The 24,684-nt window shown below is 47.5% G+C and overlaps 1 protein-coding gene across 3 annotated transcripts in view; it reads right to left on the bottom strand.

Moving 5' to 3' along the window:
* MCTP1 (multiple C2 and transmembrane domain containing 1) overlaps positions 1–24,684 on the bottom strand; it is a 2,466,151-nt gene that overhangs the window by 336,175 nt on the left and 2,105,292 nt on the right. For all 3 annotated transcript variants that reach the window (XM_078675397.1, XM_078675396.1, XM_078675394.1), the window contains one exon: positions 2,714–2,833. In XM_078675397.1, the coding sequence (XP_078531523.1) occupies positions 2,714–2,833 (120 nt within the window). The remainder of the gene's footprint in view (positions 1–2,713; positions 2,834–24,684) is intronic.

The raw sequence follows: 24,684 nt of genomic DNA on the forward strand, positions 1-24,684 counted from the left end.
CAGCTCAATTTTTTTTAATAAGGAATGGTATATTTCATGCTAAAACTTCTGTGTATCATCCCTCAGGTAATGGTGCGGTGGAACGATTTAATCGTGTCATTAAAGGCACTATTCAAATTGCTTGCGAAAACAAGAAAAATTGTGAGGTGGAGATTAAAAAAATGCTTTGGGGATATTGTTTGACGCCATCTCTCACAGGTCATAGTCCCTTTGTTTTAATGAGGAGAAGGGAACCTTTCACAAAAGATAACATAGGGTGGATGGATAGTACTAAGCATATCGAATGGTCACCAAAGATTGTGAAGGAAAACATCATTAAGGCACAACAAGTATACAAGAAAAATTATTATACTAAAAATGTCACAAAAATGGAAGATCTATATGTGGGAGATTGGGTAAAAACAAAGAAATCTGGTAAAGTAGCTAAAGGAGAAAGTGTATTTTCTAAACCATTAAAGGTAGTGGAATGTTTATGAAATTCTGCTAGATTAAGTGACAATCGTGTTTGGCATACGAGTCGTATTGCCAAATGTAAAAACTTTGAAAAAACACAAAACGGGGTTGTTTGGGAAACCACGGACATCTCAACAGGCATGTTTGATGATTGGTGGATGAGGTTGAAGATGGAGTAGAGTTAGAACAAACCATGGGTGAGCAGGAAGCCATAGATATGTCTCCTGGAATAGAAGAACAGGCTGGAATAGACTCGAGAAGAGTAGGAAGAATGGGAAGAGTCATTCATACTCCTCGAAAGCCCAGAGATTTTGTGTTGTCATAATTTTATTGTATTAATAGCAAACGTACATTGTATATAGTTGCTCTGTGTTTGTTTTTATATAGGAGGGGGATGTGTGGTGTTGATGCATCCCATGTCTGGAATGTATCTACATCACTGTGAGAATGTATGGGTTGTCACTGTGAGAATGTATGGGTTGGAGTATTCTTGCTGGGACAGTTGGAGATGCTGCTGAACTGAAGGAGGTTGTGTACCTCATGCAGAGTTGTCAATAAACTACTTAAAATATACTCAATGTAATCAGAGTATACTTTACAGCAGTGAACTTGGGGCAGGAAAAGGCTCGCGGGTTGACCCTGAAGTGAGGGTCTGTCGTTAGCATGAGATCTCTGCAAAGTCAGGAGGGGTCCATCTTAAATGAATGGGTGGGAGTATGTCGCAAACGCCTGGGTGGGCTTATAAAAATAGATATGGATATTCCCTCTAACTGGCAACAAGGAGGACTACACCACGGGGTGCCCTGTGCCTCAGTAGGGCAAATAACGGGACCTGCGGGCTGGTGGTTCTGGATTTTGTTACATAGGGAGGCTTTAGAGTGTTTGCTAAAGCCTCCCAGATGGGCAGTTTAGGGTGATGCGTGCCTCCTGGCACGACATAGGGGGAGGCATTTTCAATATTAATATTGTTTGAAAAATGTCAGTGGTTTGTGGGAAGGGCTTTGTTGCTAATAGTTATCGGTGCAGGGGAGCGTTATTGGCAGGCAGCACTACTATTCCTAAGGTAGTCCACTGGCACTTGGTATATTATTGTTTTTGCTATCTATCATCACTTAGTGGTAGTCCCTGGAGAGTTTCTGGGCCTTTTGGTCACCACGCTGTAACTCAAACTAATGTTTGCAAATGCCAAAGAACTGTGATCAGCTGAGTCAGGAACCAACTTGGACCTGTGCGCTCACATTGACAGACATCACTACAATGTGTGATGCAGCCCAAACACTGCATGAGTTGGACCTGCAGGGTCTGCATGTACCAGAATGCAGGAAGAGGTGTGCACTCGGTGTGCCTCATGGGCCAGCGTACAAGATGCTACTAACAGGGTTGTCAGACTCCCAAAAATAGTGAGTAAACCTGCAAAAGTATCCGGCACTTTCTAGCCTGTCCAACACAGCAGTGGTGCATTGGGACAACAACCTCATGCACTTCACGCCAGTTTAACCGCTTCCGTGCGGCGCCGTAGCCGCGCTCTGTGCTGGACATTCCAAAACAGGGCGCGGTCGTGACGGAACCGTTCCGTCATCAGCACAGCTCAACCGTGACTGATGACGGAACGGTTCCGTCACCAGCATCGAAGGGGTTAAAAACACGATGGACAATAAAAAAAGGCCAACCTGAAAACAGCAGAAAGTAATTTGATACACCAAGAACACGTTTCCGCAGGTCTCCAAAAATGCAGCTGAACAGTTCTTCATGGCTGGAAGCTGCACCACATGATTTGTCATCGAGGCATGCCGCTCTTCTTTGCTAGACTGACAAAGCATGGTCTTTGCAACTTATGATGCACAGGAGAGATGAGGCCTGATCTCCGTAGCAAGACACGCCAAACACCAGTTGATGCAAATGGCACATGAACATGTAGGAGTCAGGTGGATGGACAGACATACTTTCATAAAGAGACCTACAGTGTGAAAACGAGCTCGGCAGTTGGGCCCCAGAAAATGTGCTCATTTTGAATTAAGGAGTCACATATTTTCTAAAAACTGAGCAAAGATGCAGTTCCTCACTCTTCCATTGCACATTTGTTAAACCCTTATTAAATAGGCAATAACGTTTATAATTTTGGCTATTTCAATTATAATTATATTGACCTGTTTACCCGGACAGAAAGATCATATTTTTCGATTAAAGTGTTCTTTCTTGAACGGACGTGGAACAGATATCACAGTAACACATGCAGTAAAGAAAGGCGTATAAGACTTACTGTGTCCTGCTGCCTGTTATCCTTCCCCGACATGATCAAAAAGTAGTTCCAAGCCAACAGTAACAACAAAGCCAGTGGTATCATGTAGATCTCAAAGTTCCACACCACAAACAGGAAAAGCTGAGGAAGACAAAGGGACACAATGACTTCAAAGATACTTGAAAAAAAATGCAGGACACTAGCAAACTGAGGTTGACAAACACAATAGACAATGCGATACAACACAATTGGTGTCCTCCCCTTATAATGCAAGAGGACAATGGCCCCATGCAATGTCACTTCGAAACACATCCCCTGAACATGCACAATGGCACACTGCCACAGAGTTTCATAAATACTCCAATAGAAATGCTTCTTTTTCCTTCCCCTTTTATCATGATTTCCGAAGGGGGCAAGGTTGTCTTTTTCCTTCAGTAATGTGAGATCCTCCCTTCATATAAAACAAAATGTAAAATTATTTGTTTTCGTTTTTCTGCAAAGCAACTGAAGCTTCTGAATTTAGTTTACAATAAAAATTAATCAGTAAATCCTTCTTGGCTCTGAATTTAGGATTTGGAAATTTAGGCCAATCTCGGTTTCATATCAACGGTTTTACAATAAGCATTTGTGTCGCTGATTATTTTGAGGTTATATTTACTTCTAGAGCCCTCTTTGGCCACTTGTTCTATGAAAAGAGCTGCTTTTCATCAATGTATTTTCTGGTTAATCAGGGGGGCAGTATAGTGTATGAATTGCAGGGATCTGTTCCTTGGCCATCAAAACTGACAAAACTTGGGTGTGGTCTTTGATGAAGAACTTTTATTAGGGGCGTTTAAAGGTCTAGGCAAAGTGGGCAATTGGCCAGGGCTCCCACCCTCCCAGGCCTCCCCAGGAAAGTGATCTTGTGTGTGTCTATCTCACCCATGGCTACTAAATCTCCCTTCTACCTCCCTCTCTTTGCCTGCCTCTGTTGCTCTTTCTACTAGTGTCTTTGTAATGATTTTTAGGGAAAGAAATATTTCAGCTGATTTTAATAACGTGCCCTTTTTGTATGGTCACTTCTCCACTTATTGCACCAATGCTGATGGTTATGACTCGGATAGTGCACAGGAGTCTGCTGCCCAGGCCCCAGTGCCAGTGCTCTATCCTTAAAATGGTTATGTGTAAATTATCATACCAAATTGACAAGGACTTTGTCCCCCTTATAGGTCCCACAGAGGGGACGTGTAAGTACCCAGGGAATGGGTGGAATACTGCTCGAACTTGACTTTACCCTCATAATGTCTGGCAAAGTCAATGCACTGTCTTTGATTTTATCCCAGTCACCCCTAAAGAAGGTCTAAAGCCGAGGAGGAAGGGGGCATTATATCAAAGGTGTGGACATGAAAGTGCAAGCTTATATGACCCTATTGTGACAGTTATCAAAGGACACTATAAGTGCTAGATGGTCCATAGGATAATATGGGCTGGCACCAGGGCAAACCCGAGGTTGGCAGTTCCATTATGGTACCATCTAAATATTTCATGTTTGGTATCAAACAACATGCCTTCTCACCCTTGACATGCATCTCGAGATGAGGGTGATGTGGCATACACCCAGCTGGCTACTTTAGAAGTTTCCCACCTGTTTACCCCAGCTTCTCTGTGCTCTGGCTGCAAGTCCTTACTTCCCGCACTTGCTGCCGCCAAGACAGGATTCAGGCCGCCTACCAGGCAATGTGATCACTCCCAGGAGTCAGAAACTCAGGCCTGGTCACACCTCCTCCCTCTCAGGAAGGCTAGTGAAGTGGCACATCTAGGCGGTGAGCTTCAAAGGCTACACTGCCTCTGATGTACAGCAGGGCTTACTCCAAAAGGAGAAAACAGCCCTCTCCCTGCCCCAGGCACACTTGCACTCGCTGGAGATTAGATAGTCAATGAGATGTATACTCCCAGAAGGAAAGCCACACCTCCAGGGTGTGCAGCCCGGTCTGAACAGTGAAAGTAGGGTTCTGCCATTTTTAGAAGTGGCAGAATAAAAGGTTCTAGGTAGAAAAGGCAACCCTTACCCTGGATGTGGTCATCTCAGGAGCAGACTAGCTGTAGGGACAAGCAGCCAATTGGCTTCTTGCTACCGCGTCCCAACTCCTCTAAATCTAGGATTTAAGGGACACTCTTGACATCACAACCTCACTTCTGAACATCCTGCATCAAAGAGGACAGAAGAGAACTGTGTCTGCAACGAGAAGACTTGCACAAAGCAAAAGAGGGATACTCTGCACTTGTGACAACGTGCCTGGAACTGCCTGATTGAGACTCGTCCTAGGCTATCACTCAGTTCTCCCAGACAGAGGGACCCCTGTGGAAGCCTGAAGCACCCTCAAACTCCCCTGGGCTAGTGGTACTAGTCCCCTGTAAACTGTAGATGAAACAGTGCTCCGTATCCGAAGAATTGCTGGCCATCGAGCCCCGTGGGATTGCCCAAATCCAGATGGTCTAGTGTATTGTGGGAACTATAGTTCTGTCTCCCACGAAGTTACAGGCAGCTACTGTGCTCCCCGGGACAACCGGACATTGAATTACCTTTTTCCAAGAATTACCGCTGCCAAGGATTGGTGATCGCTAGTCTGGCAACCGACCCCTTCATTCGATGCTGCACCTAGAGGAAACTTCATCCAACCTTTGGCCAACATCCGCAAACACCCCATTGTTGTGTTTTTGCATCTTGTTCCCCTACAGCTCCGAATAAGTGGTAAAAGCAACTCTCCTGCAGCTCCTGTTCAGCAACAGGGACAGCCACGGAAACTCTGCTCCTGGGCTAGATAAAAACTGAACTGACTGTCGTGGCCTGGTCCTGGGACCCATTTCACCTTTACCCCAAAAAAACAGAGGTGATGGTCTTCGGCAAACGGACGGATCCCTGGGGAGATACCTGGTGGCCCTCTGAGTTGGGTCCCACCCCCACTCCGGTTTCGGAGATAAAAAATCTGGGGGTATGGTTGGACCCCTCACTCAGTTTTGTTAGCCATACCAAAAGGACGGCGGCCTCCTGCTTTGGCATTTTGCGCAATCTGAGACCTGCACTCAAATATTTCGATTCCGCAACCCGCCAACTTGTGGTTCAGGCGACGGTACTGGCTCGGCTAGACTATGCCAGCTCCCTTTTTATAGGGATAAATCAGGCCGAGCTGACTCGTCTCCAGCGAGTGCAAAATGCAGCAGCCAGAGCAGTTGTAGGCCTTCCTAGGTTCTGCTCGGTCTCTCGCACCTTGTGTGCTCTCCACGGGCTGCCTGTCAGGCAGCGGATTCACTTCAAGGTGCTTTGTTTGGCTTTTAAGATCTTAAAAGGCCCTTCTGCCCCAATACTGCATAATCTCTTGCGCCCCTATATCCCTGGCCGTTCCCTCCGCTCCTCGGATCACGAACTGGCAGCAGTTCCACGCTTTAAACGTAGTCGAGCTGGGGGACGTTCCTTCAAGGTGCGGGCAGCTGCTCTGTGGAATGCACTGCCTCGCGAAATGCGGATCCTTGCCGACCTGCTTCCCTTTCGTAGGGCCGTTAAGACCCTCTTGTTTCCTTAGCTCTGTTAAAACCCGAATTTTTTAAATAAATCTGTTCCCTAGTTATGTTGTGTGGCTACCTTGTCGGGCGCCGGGACGCTCCTTCGCTGGAGCAGCTGCGAGCATTACAAAATGCCATTAACATAACATAACCCCGCAAGGGTACCAAGACACTAGACCTACAAGTGTCCGATTGTCACTCGTGGTTTTTCCCCATGGATTGTAATGCTAACTTTTCACTGTATTATTTTGCACTGGTTATATATTGCTTTTAAAATCTGGAACTTCAGTTATATGTATGCTATTCTATTTGTTTCAATGTCTAAAGTAAGATAATAATACACTCTATTTTTATAAGTTGGTGTCGGAATTCTCTTGAGTCATGTCAATTATGTATCGGCCATGGGACTCTGAAATGATTAACACGTTCTTATAATAAGGCCTGACTGTTCTTTGCCGCACTACCACTGCCGAGCAAAGGTTTTATTAGTGTGAATCCTAGGATCATCTTTGGGGTTTGTGACAATATCGCATGGTGAAGCCTAACCAGCAGCACCACATAATACTCCCCCTTCCTACAGTGATCCCATGTCAGAAATTATAACGTATAATTTAATAATGCATGACATCACGTGGGTTTGAATTAGCAGAAAATGCATAAAAAAAATTCAAAGTTGTTCTGAGTGGAGGACCCGAAAACAAGTCTTGTCTGGGGCCTCACAGTACTTAAAATAACTTTCATTAAAGGATCAGATGGCCACAAGTTTTCTTGCCTCAACAATTTGAAGATACGTTTGCCTTTTCTTCTAGTAAAATTCGACTATACCATTTTACAGACTTTGGTGGGTTCACATATATGCTATACTAATACCCTCTTATCTGGGCCTCCTGGCTTATACTATTCAGCAGCTTGCGTTAGTCCAAAATGTGACTATATGTATGTTACTCAGTGTCCCCTCCCGTCCTCAATATCAGGTCTCTTTCACAAACTACACTGGCCTCTGGTTGTTCTGAGTGGAGGACCCGAAAACAAGTCTTGTCTGGGGCCTCACAGTACTTAAAATAACTTTCATTAAAGGATAAGATGGCCACAAGTTTTCTTGCCTCAACAATTTGAAGATATGCTTGCCTTTTCTTCTAGTAAAATTCGACTATACCATTTTACAGACTTTGGTGTGTTCACATATATGCTATACTAATACCCTCTTATCTGGGCCTTCTGGCTTATACTATTCAGCAGCTTGCGTTAGTCCAAAATGTGACTATATGTATGTTACTCAGTGTCCCCCGGCCGTCCTCAGTATCAGGTCTCTTTCACAAACTACACTGGCCTCTGGTGAAAAGGAGAATCCTCTTTACCAGCCTGTGCATCTGTATTAAATATTTGTAAGGCAATGCACACAATGTTGCTATTTTATTTTTTGCTCTGAAGCAGGTTTTGGGCAGGGCGGGGCTTGGCTGCCAACTTAGTCAGCAGGGGGAGGAGGAAATTTGTGCACTCAAGTGCGCATGACGGCTTGGCCTGCCAAATCTTCATGCGCACTTAGCATGTTCCCCACCAGGCTCTCATGCACAGCGTGGTGGGGAACATGCACAGGCTCCCACTGCCTGCCTGAGCGCCTTAATTACAGAGCTCAGACCAGTGGCATAGGAAGGGGGGTGCGGTGGGTGCGGGCTGCCCGGTGTCATCACTGAGGGTGGGTGACAAAATGGCAAAATATGTGTTTTAACACATATTTTGCCATTTTGTCAAGCCGGGTGACAAGTGTCATCACTGAGGGGGGTGACAAAATGGCAAAAATATGTGTTTTAAACACATATTTTTGCCATTTTGGAAGCCGGAGGTGACAAGACATTTTCTGCACTGGGTACCATCTGACCTTGCTACGCCACTGAGACCAATCACAATGCTGCATTGCAGCATTTTGATTGGCTTAGGGGAGCCTGTTTGTGCTTCCTGTTCCGGCTGGACCAAGCAGATGACGATGATGATGGAGGAGAGTTGGCGGCCTTATAAGGTGCTATTTATTCTTTAACTCCCGCCGCCACTCTTGTTCAGTACCAGCCACGACTGGCACTACACCAGCTTTTGTCAGACACATGCTCTCTTGGTATTGCCCTAGATGTACTTTACGCTCAGGCTTGTTGTCACTATTTGTGGTTTCGGAGATCAGGATTAGATGGATACTTCAGGTTGCTGTGGCCTGGAATATATTGCCTTTTGAGATAAGAGTCTCTGACAACTTCGTAGCATTCAGAAAACAAATGTTGGCAAAGTCAGTAGAGCTCGTCTTTGGAACCTATTGGCTTTGCAAATGGTTTTTAGCTATGTTGCACAGCATTCCCGATGCTGTGCAGCATGGCTAATGAATTGAAGAACGCTTTAAAAAAAGAGGCTGGGCCATTTTGTAAGTGTGCGCACAATGCATAAATATTATATATATATATATACAAACAACAAGGTTGCCCTTCAGTGGGCATGCCCTCCCGGAAAGGACACCTCTAACAAAGAGGGCTGCAGGCACGGTAAGGTGTTCACTCCATCCACTTTAATAAGATTTCAAGGCTTAACATGTTTCGAACTATCGGTTCTTGTTCACAAGCCAACAGGAGTAAGACAGCAACTGTACCAGCGGATTCTCTACTTGGTTAAATTGATAAAGTCCCGCCCCAATAGGCAAGTGTTCCCGCCCCAGTGGGCATATGCTTGAAGGCATTCTGGTAAATGTAGTTCTATCTGGTATTTTCTTCCCCAGTGGGTGTTGCCGTCGATCTCATCAAGACATATTAAAATCCAACTTTGGCAGGTTGAGAGATGAAAGCACTCACTGTGCTGCTGTACAATGTCCCTCTCATTGAGCTTTCATCTCTATACAGCTCCGCACCGTGGTGGTGCTGCAGATCCGCTGTAATGCGGCGGTTTGTCCCCGCGACCTGAGCACGGCCGCTAAATACACAAACAACAAGGTTACCCTTCTGTGGGGATGCCCTCCCGGAAAGGACACCTCTAACAAAGAGGGCTGCAGGCACGGTAAGGTTTTCACTCCATCCACTTTAATAAGATTTCAAGGCTTAACATGTTTCGAACTGTCCGTTCTTGTTCACAAGCCAACAGGAGTAAGACAGCAACTGTACCAGCGGATTCTCTACTTGGTTAAATTGATAAAGTCCCGCCCCAATAGGCAAGTGTTCCCACCCCAGTGGGCGTATGCTTGAAAGCTTTCTGGTAAATGTAGTTCCATCTGGTATTTTCTTCCGCAGTGGGTGTTGCTGTCGATACATGTGAACAAGGCTATCTCTAGCCGAAACGCGTCGTGGCGGACTGGTGCTGGGTTTGAACTTAATAAAATAACTTTGCACCTTGATTTGGGTCTCGCTGGTTCCTGTTCGTTTGTGCGGTCAACTGCAGCGCTTGTCGACATCTGGAACTTTACATACCTCATATATATATATATATTTATATCTGCAAAATGAGGTGCCTGCTTTTTTTTCTTTTCATTTAACAAGGTTACTAAAAAAAGAGTGCAAAAACATGTTTTTTTAACGGGTGGGCGGAATCAACATGGGGTGGAAGTAACCGGGGGAGCTGAGGCAATACTATGGACACAGGGGGCAGAAGTGACACAAGTGGTTGGTTGAGCAGAAGCACCATGGAGGAGTGCTGGTGGGGTAGAAGCTACATGGTGGTCTCGGGAGGGAGAAATAATACAGAGAGAGAGAGAGACAGAGCAAAGTGGAGAGCTAGGGAGGGCTAGCAAATGGCCGAAAAAGACCAACATGGATCTGGCGGAGTAAAGCACATGGGCAGAAAGCAAGGGGTTAATGGGGGAGACACACAAGGTCAAGAGAGAGTAAAAATGGAGCACGGCATAGGGTGGGAAGAGCAGTATATGAAGGAGATGGCTGGAAACATTTGCAATCTTGTAGAGTGCTCAAGCAAAACGAAAAAGGTAGCACCTGAAAAGTGAGCAGTGGAAGTATACAAGTAATGCATCCATGCTCCTGGAGACGGGCAAGCACAAGAAGAGAAAGGCAAGCCCAAACATACAAATGAATAAGAAGCAAGCAAATATGAATTTCAGTGAAACTAACCAATGGTACGCAAAGTAAGCTCCATTGTAAGTTAACACTATGGACCTGATTACGACTTTGGTGGTCCTCTCATGGGCCGCCACACCAACGCCCCGCGGGAGATCCACCAAAGCCGTACTCATACCACCCACCAGATTACGATTATAACCATTGACAGGCGGGTGGTGCCAGTCTAAAGGTCCATAGGTGAGCCTCAGACAGGCACCTCTGTGTCACCACCGCAGAACATTCCTACATGGTGTGGTAAGCACCATGTGGTACATGCTGCACCATGCAGGAACTGGGGTGCAATTCAACAGGGGGCACAGCATGTGCCCCGTGGCATGCACCCCCAGGCCCAGAGGCAGAAGGCAACCCTGTTAGGGCACACTTTGTTGCCTCTCTGCTAGCCTTTCCATGGCAGGCTCACTACAATGGAAAGCCTGGCTATGAGGCAACTCGTAATATGCTCAGCGGTGCCGCAGTGGCACCACCAGCATATTACTCAGCCTGACCGCTGCACCACCGCAGCTGGATCCAGGCAGTGGTCTGGTGGTGGTCCAACCACCAAACTCGGAATACTGTGGGTGAACTGCCAATCTGGCAGTTCGTGGACCGCCACCAGGGGTTCGGAGGCTCAATGGACCATTAAACTCATAATCGCCCCTATGTTTTGCAACAGACAGCACATTTGCACCCTCGATTACAAAACCTTTTTCATAAATAAATGGTACAGTTTACAGATGATGCACTAAATCAGTTGTGGATGCGGAGGTGTTACTAGCAAATAGAACAATTCTGTGAAATATACATATTTTTCCACATTCATGGGCCAGTAATGGGCATTCCCTGTAGTAATATAGGATTCTTCAATGGAAATTTGATTCACTTTTCTGTGTTGCAGAAAGGAATTGAACTAATTTTCATTGGTTGAGAGCATGGCTGGAGGTGTTTAGATACAAAATGTTGTCCATCGAAAGAATATCTACACACATATATATACACATATTTAACATGGGAATATTTTCTTAACTTTTGGTATGCAGAATCTGATATCTTAACGCTCCACACAGGGAAAAACACGCGTACATCAAGAAATACATGTAAAATCATTAATTTCCCCGTGTGACGTTAAAATAGCTTCCTAACCAGTTGCACGGTCTGTAGCTGCTAGAATGGGTAGACACTGTTTTGAGAATCGGGCCACATGTGTGACAAAATCAAGTGTTTGTCATGAAATGTGTGGCCATTTAAAGTTTAAACTCGACTTCAATTTAACAAATGATGGCAGAAAATGTCACCCTTTTTTTGGTACAACTGCACTAGTGTACACATTGTAATAATGCAACCTGAACCAAAAACACAATAATTGAGAAATATAGATAGATTTGGTATGCAGAGCAATACAATTTTCACTAAAAGGAAATTCATGTGTAGCAACCATGGTATGCATGAACGCCCCCTGCACTGATGTGGTGGTGAAGGCCAGGTCATGAAGATGCACATATACCATGTTTGCAAGCTGTTGCACTCTGTGTTCTTCAGTGAGCACAATATGTTACAGTGCAGACGTACGCATATCTGTGAATCGGATTCCAATCGTTCGTGGTTGTGCGTGGAGCAAAACAAAGGCCTCAGGTGGCAATGCCCCAATTCTCACTGCAGTCCATTGAAATGTATTGAAAGCCAGGTCATGGAAATGTCCCTATACAATGTTTACAATCTACTGCACCATTTTTGCCTTGAATGAGAACGCAAAAGACACACAATTGGTGGACGGAATGCAGAACAAATCAAAACATTCATCCCCAGTCAAGAGATCTGGGTTAAATCCATCATTCTTTTGCTCACCATGCCACCCAAGTTTAGACCTGGTCATATGCAAATTAGTCTTGACCCTATGCCTCATGGGAACAGTCCAGCCGAAACTGCCAAGCCAGGTCCTCCCTAGACCGGAAACAAGTATCCTAGGACCAATTTCGGGCTTTCACCCCTCATCAGCCAGGATAGCTTGATTCCAGTGGCACAGTGAGCCCGGAACCCACGTCTGGCCATACCCTGTGCACTTAGGGCAAGAAAGCAAAAGACACACAATTGATAGACGGAATGCAGAACAAATCAAACATTCATCCCCAGTCAATAGATCTGGGTTAAATCCATCATTCTTTTGCTCACCATGGCCACCCCAGATTAGACCTGGTGATATGCAAATCAGTCTTGACTTTGTGCCTCAGGGGAACAGTCCAGAAGAAACAATTGATGGACAGAAGGCTGGACAATTATAACATTCATCCCCAATTACAAGGATTTGGGTTAAATCCATAATTCTTTTGCTCACCACACCACCCCAGGTTGATCCTAGCCATATGCAAATCAGTCTTGACCCTGTTTCTTGTGGGAATAGTCCAGCCCGAACTGCCAAGCCAGGTCCTCTCTGGACCAGAAACAAGCATCCTAGGACCGGTTTCGGGGTTTCGCCCCTCATTAGCCAGGATAGCTTGATTCCAGTGGCACAGTGAGCCCGGGACCCACGTCTGGGTGTACCCGGCGCACTTAGGGTGAGAAGGCAAAAGACACACAGTTGAAAAAAAAACTGATGAATTTAGGGCCTGATGTCTGTACTGGGGTGAATGTATGACATTGTTCTGCATTCTGTCCATCAATTGATTTTCTTTGCATTTGTCACCCCGAGTGGGACGGGTATGCCCAGACGTGGGCCCTGCACTCTCCATGACACTGGAGTCAAGCTATCCTGGCTGATGAGGGGGTGAAACCCCAAAACCGGTCCTAGGATGCTTGTTTCCTGTCCAGGGAGGTCCTGGCCTGGCAGTTCGGGCTGGACTGTTCCCATTGGGCACAGGGTCAAGACTGATTTGCATATGGCTGGGTTCAAAATGGAATGGCATGGGGAGCAAAAAAACGATGGATTTAGGCACAGATGTCTGCACTGGGGTGAATGTATGACATTGTTCTGCATTCTGTCCATCAATTGTTTTTTTTTGCATTTGCACCCCGAGTGGGACTGGTATGCCCAGACGTGGGTCCCGTGAAATCCATTCGACTGGAGTCGAGCTATCCTGGCTGATGAGGGGGGACCTGGCCTGGCAGTTTGGGCTGGACTGTTCCCATTGGGCACAGGGTCAAGACTGATTTGCATATGGCTGAGTTCAAACTGGAATGGCATGGGAAGCAAAGAAACGATGGATTTAGGCCCAGGTGTCTGTACTGGGGTGAATGTATGAAATTGTTCTGCATTCTGTCCATCAATTGTTTTTTTGTGCGTTTTTTTCATTAAATGGTAACAACACGTTGCTTTTAATGAGAGCTGATGCACCCTCTGTCTGTGTATGTGATGCACCCACAACTGCTAAAGGTGAGGCGAGTCACCATGGACCATAGGTGGCAATGTGCCACTTTTCACAGCAGCCCACTCCATTTTTAGGTCTCGCCTGTCAATGCGCATGTGCATTGAGCAGAGCGAGACTATAGGGCTTTAAACAAAGTTTACCTAACTGCGGCGATTTGGTGCTGTGCCCGTGGCTTTTAGGTCAATGCGCTTGCGCATTGACCTAAAATGCGCGTGCACATCACCAAATCGCCGTCTGTTCCCTCAGCCGCATTCCTCCCACACCTTTTGAAGTGAAGCTTAGCTTCACTTCAAAGGCCCCGGCTGCTTCACACCCACATGCCGCTCTACCCGCTCCGCCCCCTCCCCTGCCCGCCGTGTCGCATTTCTCCTCCCCCCTCCCCTTCTCTGCCTTCTCTCCGTCTTGTTTTTTTTTTACCCGCTCCGCCCCCTCCCCTGCCCGCCGTGTCGCATTTCTCCTCCCCCCCTCCCCACAGCAATGCCCTCCGCCGTCTCTCGTGTTTCTTTTGACTCGTTTTCGTTAGGGTTGGTGCTGTCTTTTCATGCTGCTTCACACCACCTTTTGCAACAATACTTGTGTCTTGATTTGGGATTTTATCTTTTTACACCGAGTTGCAATAGGTTCGTGGTGAATTCACATGTTATATTGTTCAGCAAAGTGGATTATTATTATTCCAATCTGTAAAGTTGCAAAACAACCCCCAGTAAGAAACGTGAAACTGTAACTCGGGTCAAGAACTGCATCTCCGTCATTACCGCATGCGTTCATGCTTCACCGTGTCACTGATTAAGGTAAATCAGCAGTTAGCTGTATCTTTGAATTTGGAGCAAAATGTCATTGGCAAACCTCTATTTTTTTTATTAGACTGCATCATCTAAAGAGCTCCTATGCAGAGCGAATAATCATGTTATGCCGCCTCTCCCGATACTAATTTACTGGAAGTTTCTACTAGACAGCTTTGACTATCTATCCCAGCTGATACAATGTCAATCAGAAAACTGAGCGAGTCACGGATTTTAATCATAACTATTTTTATAACCCTTTTAACAAGACACGGTTTTATGGGCAACTCAACATTTCATATAAAAAAATAGGAGATTAAATTCCTGCTGCTTCACACCCTCATCGTCTACACACACACCTACAAGCATTCCTCCAAGTTGTCTCTCTCTTCAATCATGTGTGTTGTATCCTGCACGAGCGCCGCGTCAGCTGTGACCCCGCTCTGTGCATGTGGACGCTGTGAATGTCCCTGCGTGTGCGCTCCACTCGTGTCTTTCTATGCAGGCTGCCTTCTGCTGTGTGCATGCGTCTGCTGTACTCGCAGACTGTATGGGTGCCTATTTGTGACTATGCCCGCAGGCGTGCGCCATGTTTTGTATACTCTAAGTGTGTGTTCTCTGAAGGAATGCATTTACTGTTGTAGGCACAGTTTGTGTGTACATTCACTTCGTCATCTGCTATGTAGGTATACCTTATGCACGCTGTGTGCGTGAGCCTTCTGCGATTGCCGTACGTGCAGCCTCCTGTGTGTGTTTGCGCCGTCTGCTCTGTCTGTCTCACCCTCAACCCCTCACCCTCACCCTCACTCACCCTCAACCCCTCACCCTCACCCTCACTCACCCTCAACCCCTCACCCTCACTCACCCTCAACCCCTCAGCCTCACTCACCCTCACCCTCACCCTCCCTCAACCCCTCACCCTCACTCACCCTCACCCTCAACCCCTCACCCTCACTCACCCTCACTCACCCTCACCCTCACTCACCCTCAACCCCTCACCCTCAACCCCTCACCCTCACTCACCCTCACTCACCCTCAACCCCTCACCCTCACCTTCACTCACCCTCAACCCCTCACCCTCACTCACCCTCACCCTCACTCACCCTCAACCCCTCACCCTCACTCACCCTCACTCACCCTCCCCCTCACTCACCCTCACCCTCACTCACCCTCACTCACCCTCACCCTCACTCACCCTCACCCACCCTCACTCACCCTCACTCACCCTCACCCTCACTCACCCTCACCCTCACTCACCCTCACCCTCACTCACCCTCACCCTCACTCACCCTCACTCACCCTCACCCACCCTCACTCACCCTCACCCTCACTCACCCTCACTCACCCTCAACCCCTCACCCTCACCCTCACTCACCCTCACTCACCCTCACCCTCACTCAACCTCACCCTCACTCACCCTCACTCACCCTCAACCCCTCACCCTCACCCTCACTCACCCTCACTCATCCTCAACCCCTCACCCTCACTCACCCTCAACCCCTCACCCTCAGCCCCTCACCCTCACCCTCACTCACCCTCAACCCCTCACCCTCAACCCCTCACTCACCCTCACTCACCCTCACTCTCACTCACCCTCACTCACCCTCACTCACCCTCAACCCCTCACCCTCACTCACCCTCACTCACCCTCACTCACCCTCAACCCCTCACCCTCACTCACCCTCACCCTCACTCACCCTCAACCCCTCACCTTCACCCTCACTCACCCTCACCCTCACTCACCCTCAACCCCTCACCCTCACTCACCCTCACTCACCCTCACCCTCACTCACCCTCAACCCCTCACCCTCAACCCCTCACCCTCACCCTCACCCTCACTCACCCTCAACCCCTCACCCTCAACCCCTCACCCTCACTCACCCTCACCCTCACTCACCCTCAACCCCTCACCCTCACTCACCCTCAACCCCTCACCCTCACTCACCCTCACTCACCCTCACTCACCCTCACTCACCCTCACCCTCACTCACCCTCACCCTCACTCACCCTCACCCTCACTCACCCTCACTCACCCTCACCCACCCTCACTCACCCTCACCCTCACTCACCCTCACCCTCACTCACCCTCACCCTCACTCACCCTCACTCACCCTCACTCACCCTCACTCACCCTCACCCACCCTCACCCTCACTCACCCTCACCCACCCTCACTCACCCTCACCCTCACTCACTCTCACTCACCCTCAACCCCTCACCCTCACCCTCACTCACCCTCACCCTCACTCACCCTCAACCCCTCACCCTCACCCTCACCCTCACTCACCCTCAACCCCTCACCCTCACTCACCCTCAACCCCCACTCACCCTCAACCCCCACTCACCCTCAACCCCTCACTCACCCTCAACCCCTCACTCACCCTCACTCTCACTCACCCTCACTCACCCTCAACCCCTCACCCTCACTCACCCTCACCCTCACTCACCCTCAACCCCTCACCCTCACTCACCCTCACCCTCACTCACCCTCAACCCCTCACCCTCACTCACCCTCACCCTCAACCCCTCGCCCTCACTCACCCTCAACCCCTCGCCCTCACCCTCACTCACCCTCAACCCCTCACCCTCACCCTCACTCACCCTCACCCTCACTCACCCTCAACCCCTCACCCTCAACCCCTCACCCTCACTCACCCTCACCCTCACTCACCCTCAACCCCTCACCCTCACTCACCCTCAACCCCTCACCCTCACTCACCCTCACAACACATATTGTGTTACAATAGATGTCACATTTGCGAAAGATAAAACTATTGCCATTGTAAATAACAAAGCTATTAATTTCACTATTTTCAAAACAAGCACATTAATAAAAAATGTGTCCTTTACAATACCAATAGCTCAAACTTTCCTAATGCGAGACCTATTGCATTGCTGTGCTTCTCTCCCCTGCTGCACTCTCCTGCTCTCTAGAGATGTGGCCTAACGACCAGAGCTGCCATCTAAGTGACGTAAATACAAAACATGTTGCATTCCAAATGCTATAGGTGTCACATTCGCGAAAGTTATAACTATTGGCATTGTAAATGACAAAGCCATCAATTTAGCAATTTTAAAAACCAACAAATAAATAAAATATGTCATTTACAAGACCAATAACTACAACTTTTCTAATGCGAGACCTATTGCATTTCCAATGCTTGTTTGAGTGATGTGACCTTGATGAATGCAGGTGGTGTGATGCTGAGAACCCCATTATGTGATGCAAGAAAGGGTCGAGGGCACACCAAGAATTGTGTATTGAATATCTGCCGCCTTCCTATTTATTTATTTGGCAGCCTTATACACAGCGAATCAGACCCCGGGGGAGACCAGAGCGCCTTACTTAGGTTATCAGCAAAAACATAGGCAGTGACACAATATGATTCATGACGAAAATTTAAATCTTAATGCATTGCGAACAGACGGTGTCCAATGCTGAAAATAACGGTGGGAAAGTTGAATTATGCTCCCCATTAAGCATAAGCATAGGGTGGGACTACATCAGAAACCACACAAAATATCCATATTCAAATAATAATCACTGCGGAGACAAGTGACTGTTATGAGAAACACTGCAATAGTTGGGAACTTCGAAAGGGGCACCTCTGTGTTCACTTGATTTTCTGTTTTGGCTCAGGTAGATTGCTTCCTCCCACTTCAGTTTCAATGGCTGTCAAACATGGAAACCATGAACTGCCGACGGAAATTCCTTTAAGGTAGGTATGTAGTAAATAAATGACGTATCTGGTTCAACATTTGAAATATTGGACTCCCATTAAAGCGACAATACACAGGGGCGTAACAGGAGCCAGCTGCCCAGCTCGGGTGCCCAGTGCCCACACACCTCGGGCACGGGTGACAAGCCGTCCCGAATTTCCCCGGACAGTCCCGGTTTTCAGGGGATTGTCCTGACGATTTTGTTTATTTTAAATAAATGCAATCAGCTTAAGGACATTAAATATCTGTAAACATGGGACACTCCTGGGCTCCATCAAATTGCGTTACGCCACTGTCTATACATTATCCTGGACAGAAATAAAACGGAATTATTGCTAATGATGTCGGCGTTCCTCGAAACCTGGCTGTTTACCCTGGATGCGCGCGCACATCTCATTCTCCCTTTGATTATTAACTGCGTAGCAATCTTAACAAACGAGCATGGGGCGGCCAGAAAGCAGCCTGCCGCTTCACCCCGGCTTTAAGCGCGGTCTGTACTTGGGCAGACAGGTCCAGCTCCTCTCGCACGGCACTTCTTTAGTGTTCCCTCTCGTGCCTGACAAGACACTTTATCTGCCCCTCTCGCAGCCACGCGCATTCTGTTAATAGGCTGCCATATTTCCCTCTGGGACAGTTCCTGCCTCCCCACGTTTCCGATGCCCTCGTAGAACTGCGTCCTTTCAATTTCTCGCAGGTTAACTGTACGCAAATATTCCTGTTTGTCAAGTGCGAGCGTGACAGATGCAGAACGTGCAAAAGGAGGCATTAAATAAAGCAGGCTATTTAGTTTGAGCGCTGCAAAAGTTAACACGCCACCCAACTTGCCGCCTCCATATGCACACCTCATTGTTTAGAATTTAATCCCGGCGCCCTTGCACCAGACCAGTCGAAGCCTCGCTATAGTTAGCTTCTGTTTACTTGCTGGACGTGCTCGGATGCAGTTGGGAGGGAGGGCGAGGGGTGAGAGAAAAATATACCAAAATGTTCTGAGTGTGAAAAAGGCCGCTTTATTAGGAAACAGGTGCACATTACAAATACAAACCTTGGCAGCGCCTTACAAAACTAACCTCACTAAATAAATAATTAACTACAAACCCCGCCCCCTCCCCTAAAATTCTTTGGCCCCTCCCCCACCCAACAATACAGCATTAAACATTACAATAACATTATAACAATAGCATCATCAATAAAACATTACGTCATTAATCAAGTCATTACGTCATCATACAATCCATTATTCAACAAACCCCAATCACATATTGAAAGCCAGGCCCTCTATAACCAGAAACCCTGCCTGACCCTTCACTCCTGCCAATACCCCCCAAAACCTGAACGGTCAAACAATGACCAACTTCCCCTGTACCTGTCAAACAATGGATCAACCCAGTACTCATCAACAATCTACAATAAACCGCACCGAGACAACCAAAAACCCCCGCACAGCACCTGTTCCTAGCGACAATACAAATAACAAGAAAAACCCCCTGCACATCTGTTGTCCGAAAAAACAGCCTTTTAATCAAAAATATAAAAATTTAAAAAAGGAAAAGGGGAAAGTACATAACTAAGAAAAATCATTCGGGGAAACAACCCGGGGAGAAAAATATTAATAAGGGAGGGAGGGAGGGACAAAAAACGCTAACTGCCCTCCTAGCCACCAGGTCACCAAACCTAAAATGGTGGCTAGGAGGCGGGGACAAGGGAATTTATAATTGGGCTGGCCAGTCCTACTAGGCCAGCCCAATTCCAGAACCTTCCAGGGGCTTCAGCAGAAACCCCTCGCAGCCCTCCCAAACTGCCCGGGGGAGGAGACCTCCCTGCGGTCAGCTCTTTCCCCCAAGCCCCCCTTGGGAGGGAGGGCGAGGGGTGAGAGAAAAGTATACCAAAATGTTCTGAGTGTGAAAAAGGCCGCTTTATTAGGAAACAGGTGCACATTACAAATACAAACCTTGGCAGCGCCTTACAAAACTAACCTCACTAAATAAATAATTAACTACAAACCCCGCCCCCGCCCCCTCCCCTAAAATTCTGTGGCCCCTCCCCCACCCAACAATACAGCATTAAACATTACAATAACATTATAACAATAGCATCATCAATAAAACATTACGTCTTTAATCAAGTCATTACGTCATCATACAATCCATTATTCAACAAACCCCAATCACATACTGAAAGCCAGGCCCTCTATAACCAGAAACCCTGCCTGACCCTTCACTCCTGCCAATACCCCCCAAAACCTGAACGGTCAAACAATGACCAACTTCCCCAGTACCTGTCAAACAATGGATCAACCCAGTACTCATCAACAATCTACAATAAACCGCACCGAGACAACCAAAAACCCCCGCCACCCAGAAAGGTAGAGGGGGGGTAGAGAAAAAACTACACCACCTCCCTTTCTGCCCCCCCAACCAGAAAATGATAAGCAGAAATGGACGAATATCAACGTTGCATAGCTAACGAACGTGCCAAAACCTCACGTAATTCCAACAGATATAGATCCATCCCCACCCTGGACAGGTGAACACCATCATCTCTGAAAAATTCCACAGTCTCAAATTTGATCTCTCTATGGGAAATCCTACTGAAACCAAGACCACGGCAACAACAAGAAACCTCAGAGTTAACTTTCTTCCTGGCTCTGTCCACAGCCCTGGGGTTGACCGCTCCTCTCCAGATCCTACGCGGAATCAACTCCGTCCATAAAACATGGCACCCGGCCCAAAACTCCTTTATAAGGCTCAAATCCTTCTTAATAGCTCGTAGCAATACCACACCTTTAGTAGCACAAAGATCGTTCTCTCCCAGATGAATGACCAGAATATCAGGACATAGCCCGCCCACCATATTATTGTTAAGACATGGGATTAACTCTTTCCATAGCATACCACCTTTTCCCTTCCAAACCACATTGAACATGCGAGCGTTAAAACCCAGAAGTTCTCCAAAGTAACTCTGTGCCGCCTGGACTCGGGCCCATTTCACGAAGGAATGCCCAACTATCCAGACTGTCACCACAGGAGAACGAGGCCCAGCAACAGATCCTATAAGAGAAAACAGAGTTAGAGCTCATGGAAAGGAAGATGACGCATGCGCCTCCTCCGCTTGACTTCTCACGTAGCGCTGAAAGCAGTTTGAAGACCAACGCCCCAGCCTCATGATATCCCCTTGAGTCCAACCTCTGTTAAAAGCTTCAGTTGCAGCCCCAATCCGGAATGAATGTGTCCCATATAAGCTCCCATCCAGACCCAAGTGTTCCAAAGCTTTGCGCAAAACCATGCGTAATTGGTATGCTGTAACCAGGGTGCCATCAATATGCTGAAAGACGAGTGCATCATCATCACCCCCGCACAAAGAACGCCAGCGCCGCACTAGCAGTAAAGGGGCAAGTAAGCCTAGGAGCACGCGCTTGCAACCACACACCCTTTCCCTTCTTAGTCTGATCAGTTTTGGAGCTGGCTAACCATATATGCACCCCTTCATCAGAACAGAAAACATCCCGCCAAAATAGGCCACACTTGCATTTCGAGCCCAACAACTCAGAAACCCTAAAAGCTCCAAAAAACATGAATGCCATTAACATGGAAATTAAGCATGACTCAAAGTCATCTGAACAAACCTCAGGGAGAACAGTTATCAATCGAGCCAGGATCTGCCAAGATAAAGGAGCCCTCAGTCTACTGGTGTGCCCTTGTTCTCTGGCCCAACCCTCAAGCATCCTCCTGCCAATCTCCCCTGCTGACGGAGGATAACCCCATAACAACTTGCCCATAAATGCTATCCCCGCTAATTTACCGGCAATAGTCACCTTAGTCAGCCCTTTGTCCATGAGATCCAGGATGAAATTCACGACATCCTCCGAACAACGCCAAACCTCCTCACGCCTACAAGCGCCAGACTCCAGAAATTCCCTCAAGGCCAGAGAATAAGCAGAACGCGTAGACACAAACAAAGAACCTACCACCAGTTGTAAGACCCGACGTTGCCTACGTGCCACAGATGAATCGGCATCGGGGTCGGTGCTTGGTCTGCCTCCCTGCCTCCCTCGCCAGTCCACGGAATCTCCCCCACTGTGAACGAGACAGAGCATCCGCAATGTCATTGTCCACCCCAGGAATGTGCAAAGCACGAAAGTGAATGTCGTGTTTCAAACAACCCAGCACAAAAACTCTCACGAGCTTCAAGACCTGTTCATCCCTGGCAGACTGTCGATTAACAATTTCCACCACAGCCATGTTGTCCACACGAAAAAGCACTTTCTTATGTGCCAAGACCTCCCCCCACAGTGTCAAAGCCACCAGCAAAGGAAAAAGCTCCAAAAAGGTAATGCTGCGACCACCATTCAACCACTCATCCGGCCAACGTTCCGCACACCATCTTCCATTCCAATACAGACCAAAACCATCACTGCCAGCTGCATCCGAAAACATTTGCACATCCCATTGAAAGTCAACGTCCCTAAGCAAAGGAACACCATTAAAGGAAGAGAGAAAAAATTTCCACATTCTCAAATCCTCCATGACTCCAGCAGACAATCGAACCCTATGGTGAGGCAAATGTTGACCTGCAAGAGCCCTGCCTAATCTACGACAAAAAGTCCTTCCTGCTCTCACGACCCTACAAGCAAAGTTGAGATGGCCTAGTAACACCTGAACATCTTTCACCAACACTTTCCGTTTTGCTAACATATTGTCCAGCAAATCCAGCATCTTCACTTTCTTATCCTCAGGCAAGCGAGCCCGCATTGCCACAGAATCAAGTTCAATCCCCAAAAAGGACAAGACTGTGTCAGGACCCATAGTTTTCTCGGGAGCCAAAGGAACTCCCAGATCCTCCATGAGCCCTTGGAAAGTGTCCAGAGCAGACTGGCACTCCGCGGAGCCCGGGGACCCGACAAAGAAAAAGTCATCTAGGTAGTGGGTTACCAGTGAGTGACCAGACTGATGAGTAAAGTACCATTGTAGAAAAGTACTGAAACACTCAAAAAGAGAATATGATATGGAGCAACCCATCGGCAAAGCCTTGTCCACATACCATTTTCCTGAAAATTGGATACCCAGAAGACAACAGTCTTCCGGGTGGACAGGCAGTAGCCGGAAAGCAGACTTTATATCACACATGGCCACGTCAACTGAGGAATAAGAGACTGAAACAGCATCTGGATCAATAAAATCATTGACCGACGACCCTTCCGGCCATGATAAGTGTTGTATAAGCCTGAATTGTCCCGGATCTTTCTTCGGGACCACTCCAATAGGTGATATTATTAAATTAAGGATCGGCCAATCGTGAAAAGGGCCAGCCATCCTCCCTTCATGCACTTCTTTATTCAACTTGTCTTGTACTACTGAGCCATGCTCCGATGCAGATTTTAGATTAGCAGACCATCTCCTTTGTCTAGGACCTGTGTAACCTAACTTGAAACCAAATTCAAAGCCATCCAACAATGTTCGTTTCCCAGCGTCATTATCATAGTCATGAAGCGCAAGGCGCAACTTTTCCAACCTAACCGGTGTATGAGCCCTTGGACCCAGAACCCCGATTACCTCTAAATCCCCTACCTCCTGCAGAATGTTGGGATGTCCCCGAACCCCCTGCACCTGACTGAGTCCCCTGATGTTCTCCTGCTGGCTTGTTCTCCCTGCATCTAGACAAGGGGTGTCGCTTACCACAACCTGAGCACTCATGCCTGAATTTACAATATTCCCTAGTACAGAAGCCTTTATTAAACTCCCAGCACGTGCCGACTGCAGGCTGTGTGTTTGAGCTACTTCCCACCCCTCCCCTGGTGGGCTTGCCCTGAAAGGGCCGGTATATTATGGGGAGACCACTAGCTGTAAAAATCGTCTTACCCCCCGAAGCCGACCCCATAGTGTGCTGCCATAAATCCGTGTCCAGTTCCCCCCACTTGGCCTCCGGATCCCAAGCCATCCTGGCCCTGAACTCCTCATCATATTGGGACCAAGCAAACCCCCCCCCCAGTAAGCTGCGCCTTGCGTATAACATCCATGTATTTAAAAAGGGACACGCTGCGCTCTGGGAATTTCTCACAATACACACTTGCATATATTAGGAAAGCAGCTGTCCAATTCTCAATGGTTAAGGGAACTCTAGGACGTTTTGCCAGCTCAAATTCTTCCTCCTTGGATCCTTCTTTGGACCGGACTTCTCTGTGTAGCAACTTAAGGAGTTCCACATATTCACCCTTCCAAATTCTTTCCTTTGTACTCAACATTAAATGGGCCCCCAAAGGCTTCGTGACTCCCATATAGGGCAATTTTTTAATTTTCAATTCTTTGCTGGGCAATGGCTCTTTTGTAATACCTGAGGCCTCTGTACCAGTACCACTTTCAACTTTACCTGTAATGTCCAACACCTCATCTGTGCCCACAGCCGTGTCTTTAACATAACGTCCCTTTTCCAACCGCCCCTCACCCACCCCAACAGCCTCTGTCCCACCTGTGCCCACAGACACCATAATTGGTTTGGCCTGTGTAGCTAGCTGCTCACC

This window comes from Lissotriton helveticus, chromosome 2_1, assembly GCF_964261635.1.
Source record: "Lissotriton helveticus chromosome 2_1, aLisHel1.1, whole genome shotgun sequence".
NCBI lineage: Eukaryota > Metazoa > Chordata > Amphibia > Caudata > Salamandridae > Lissotriton > Lissotriton helveticus.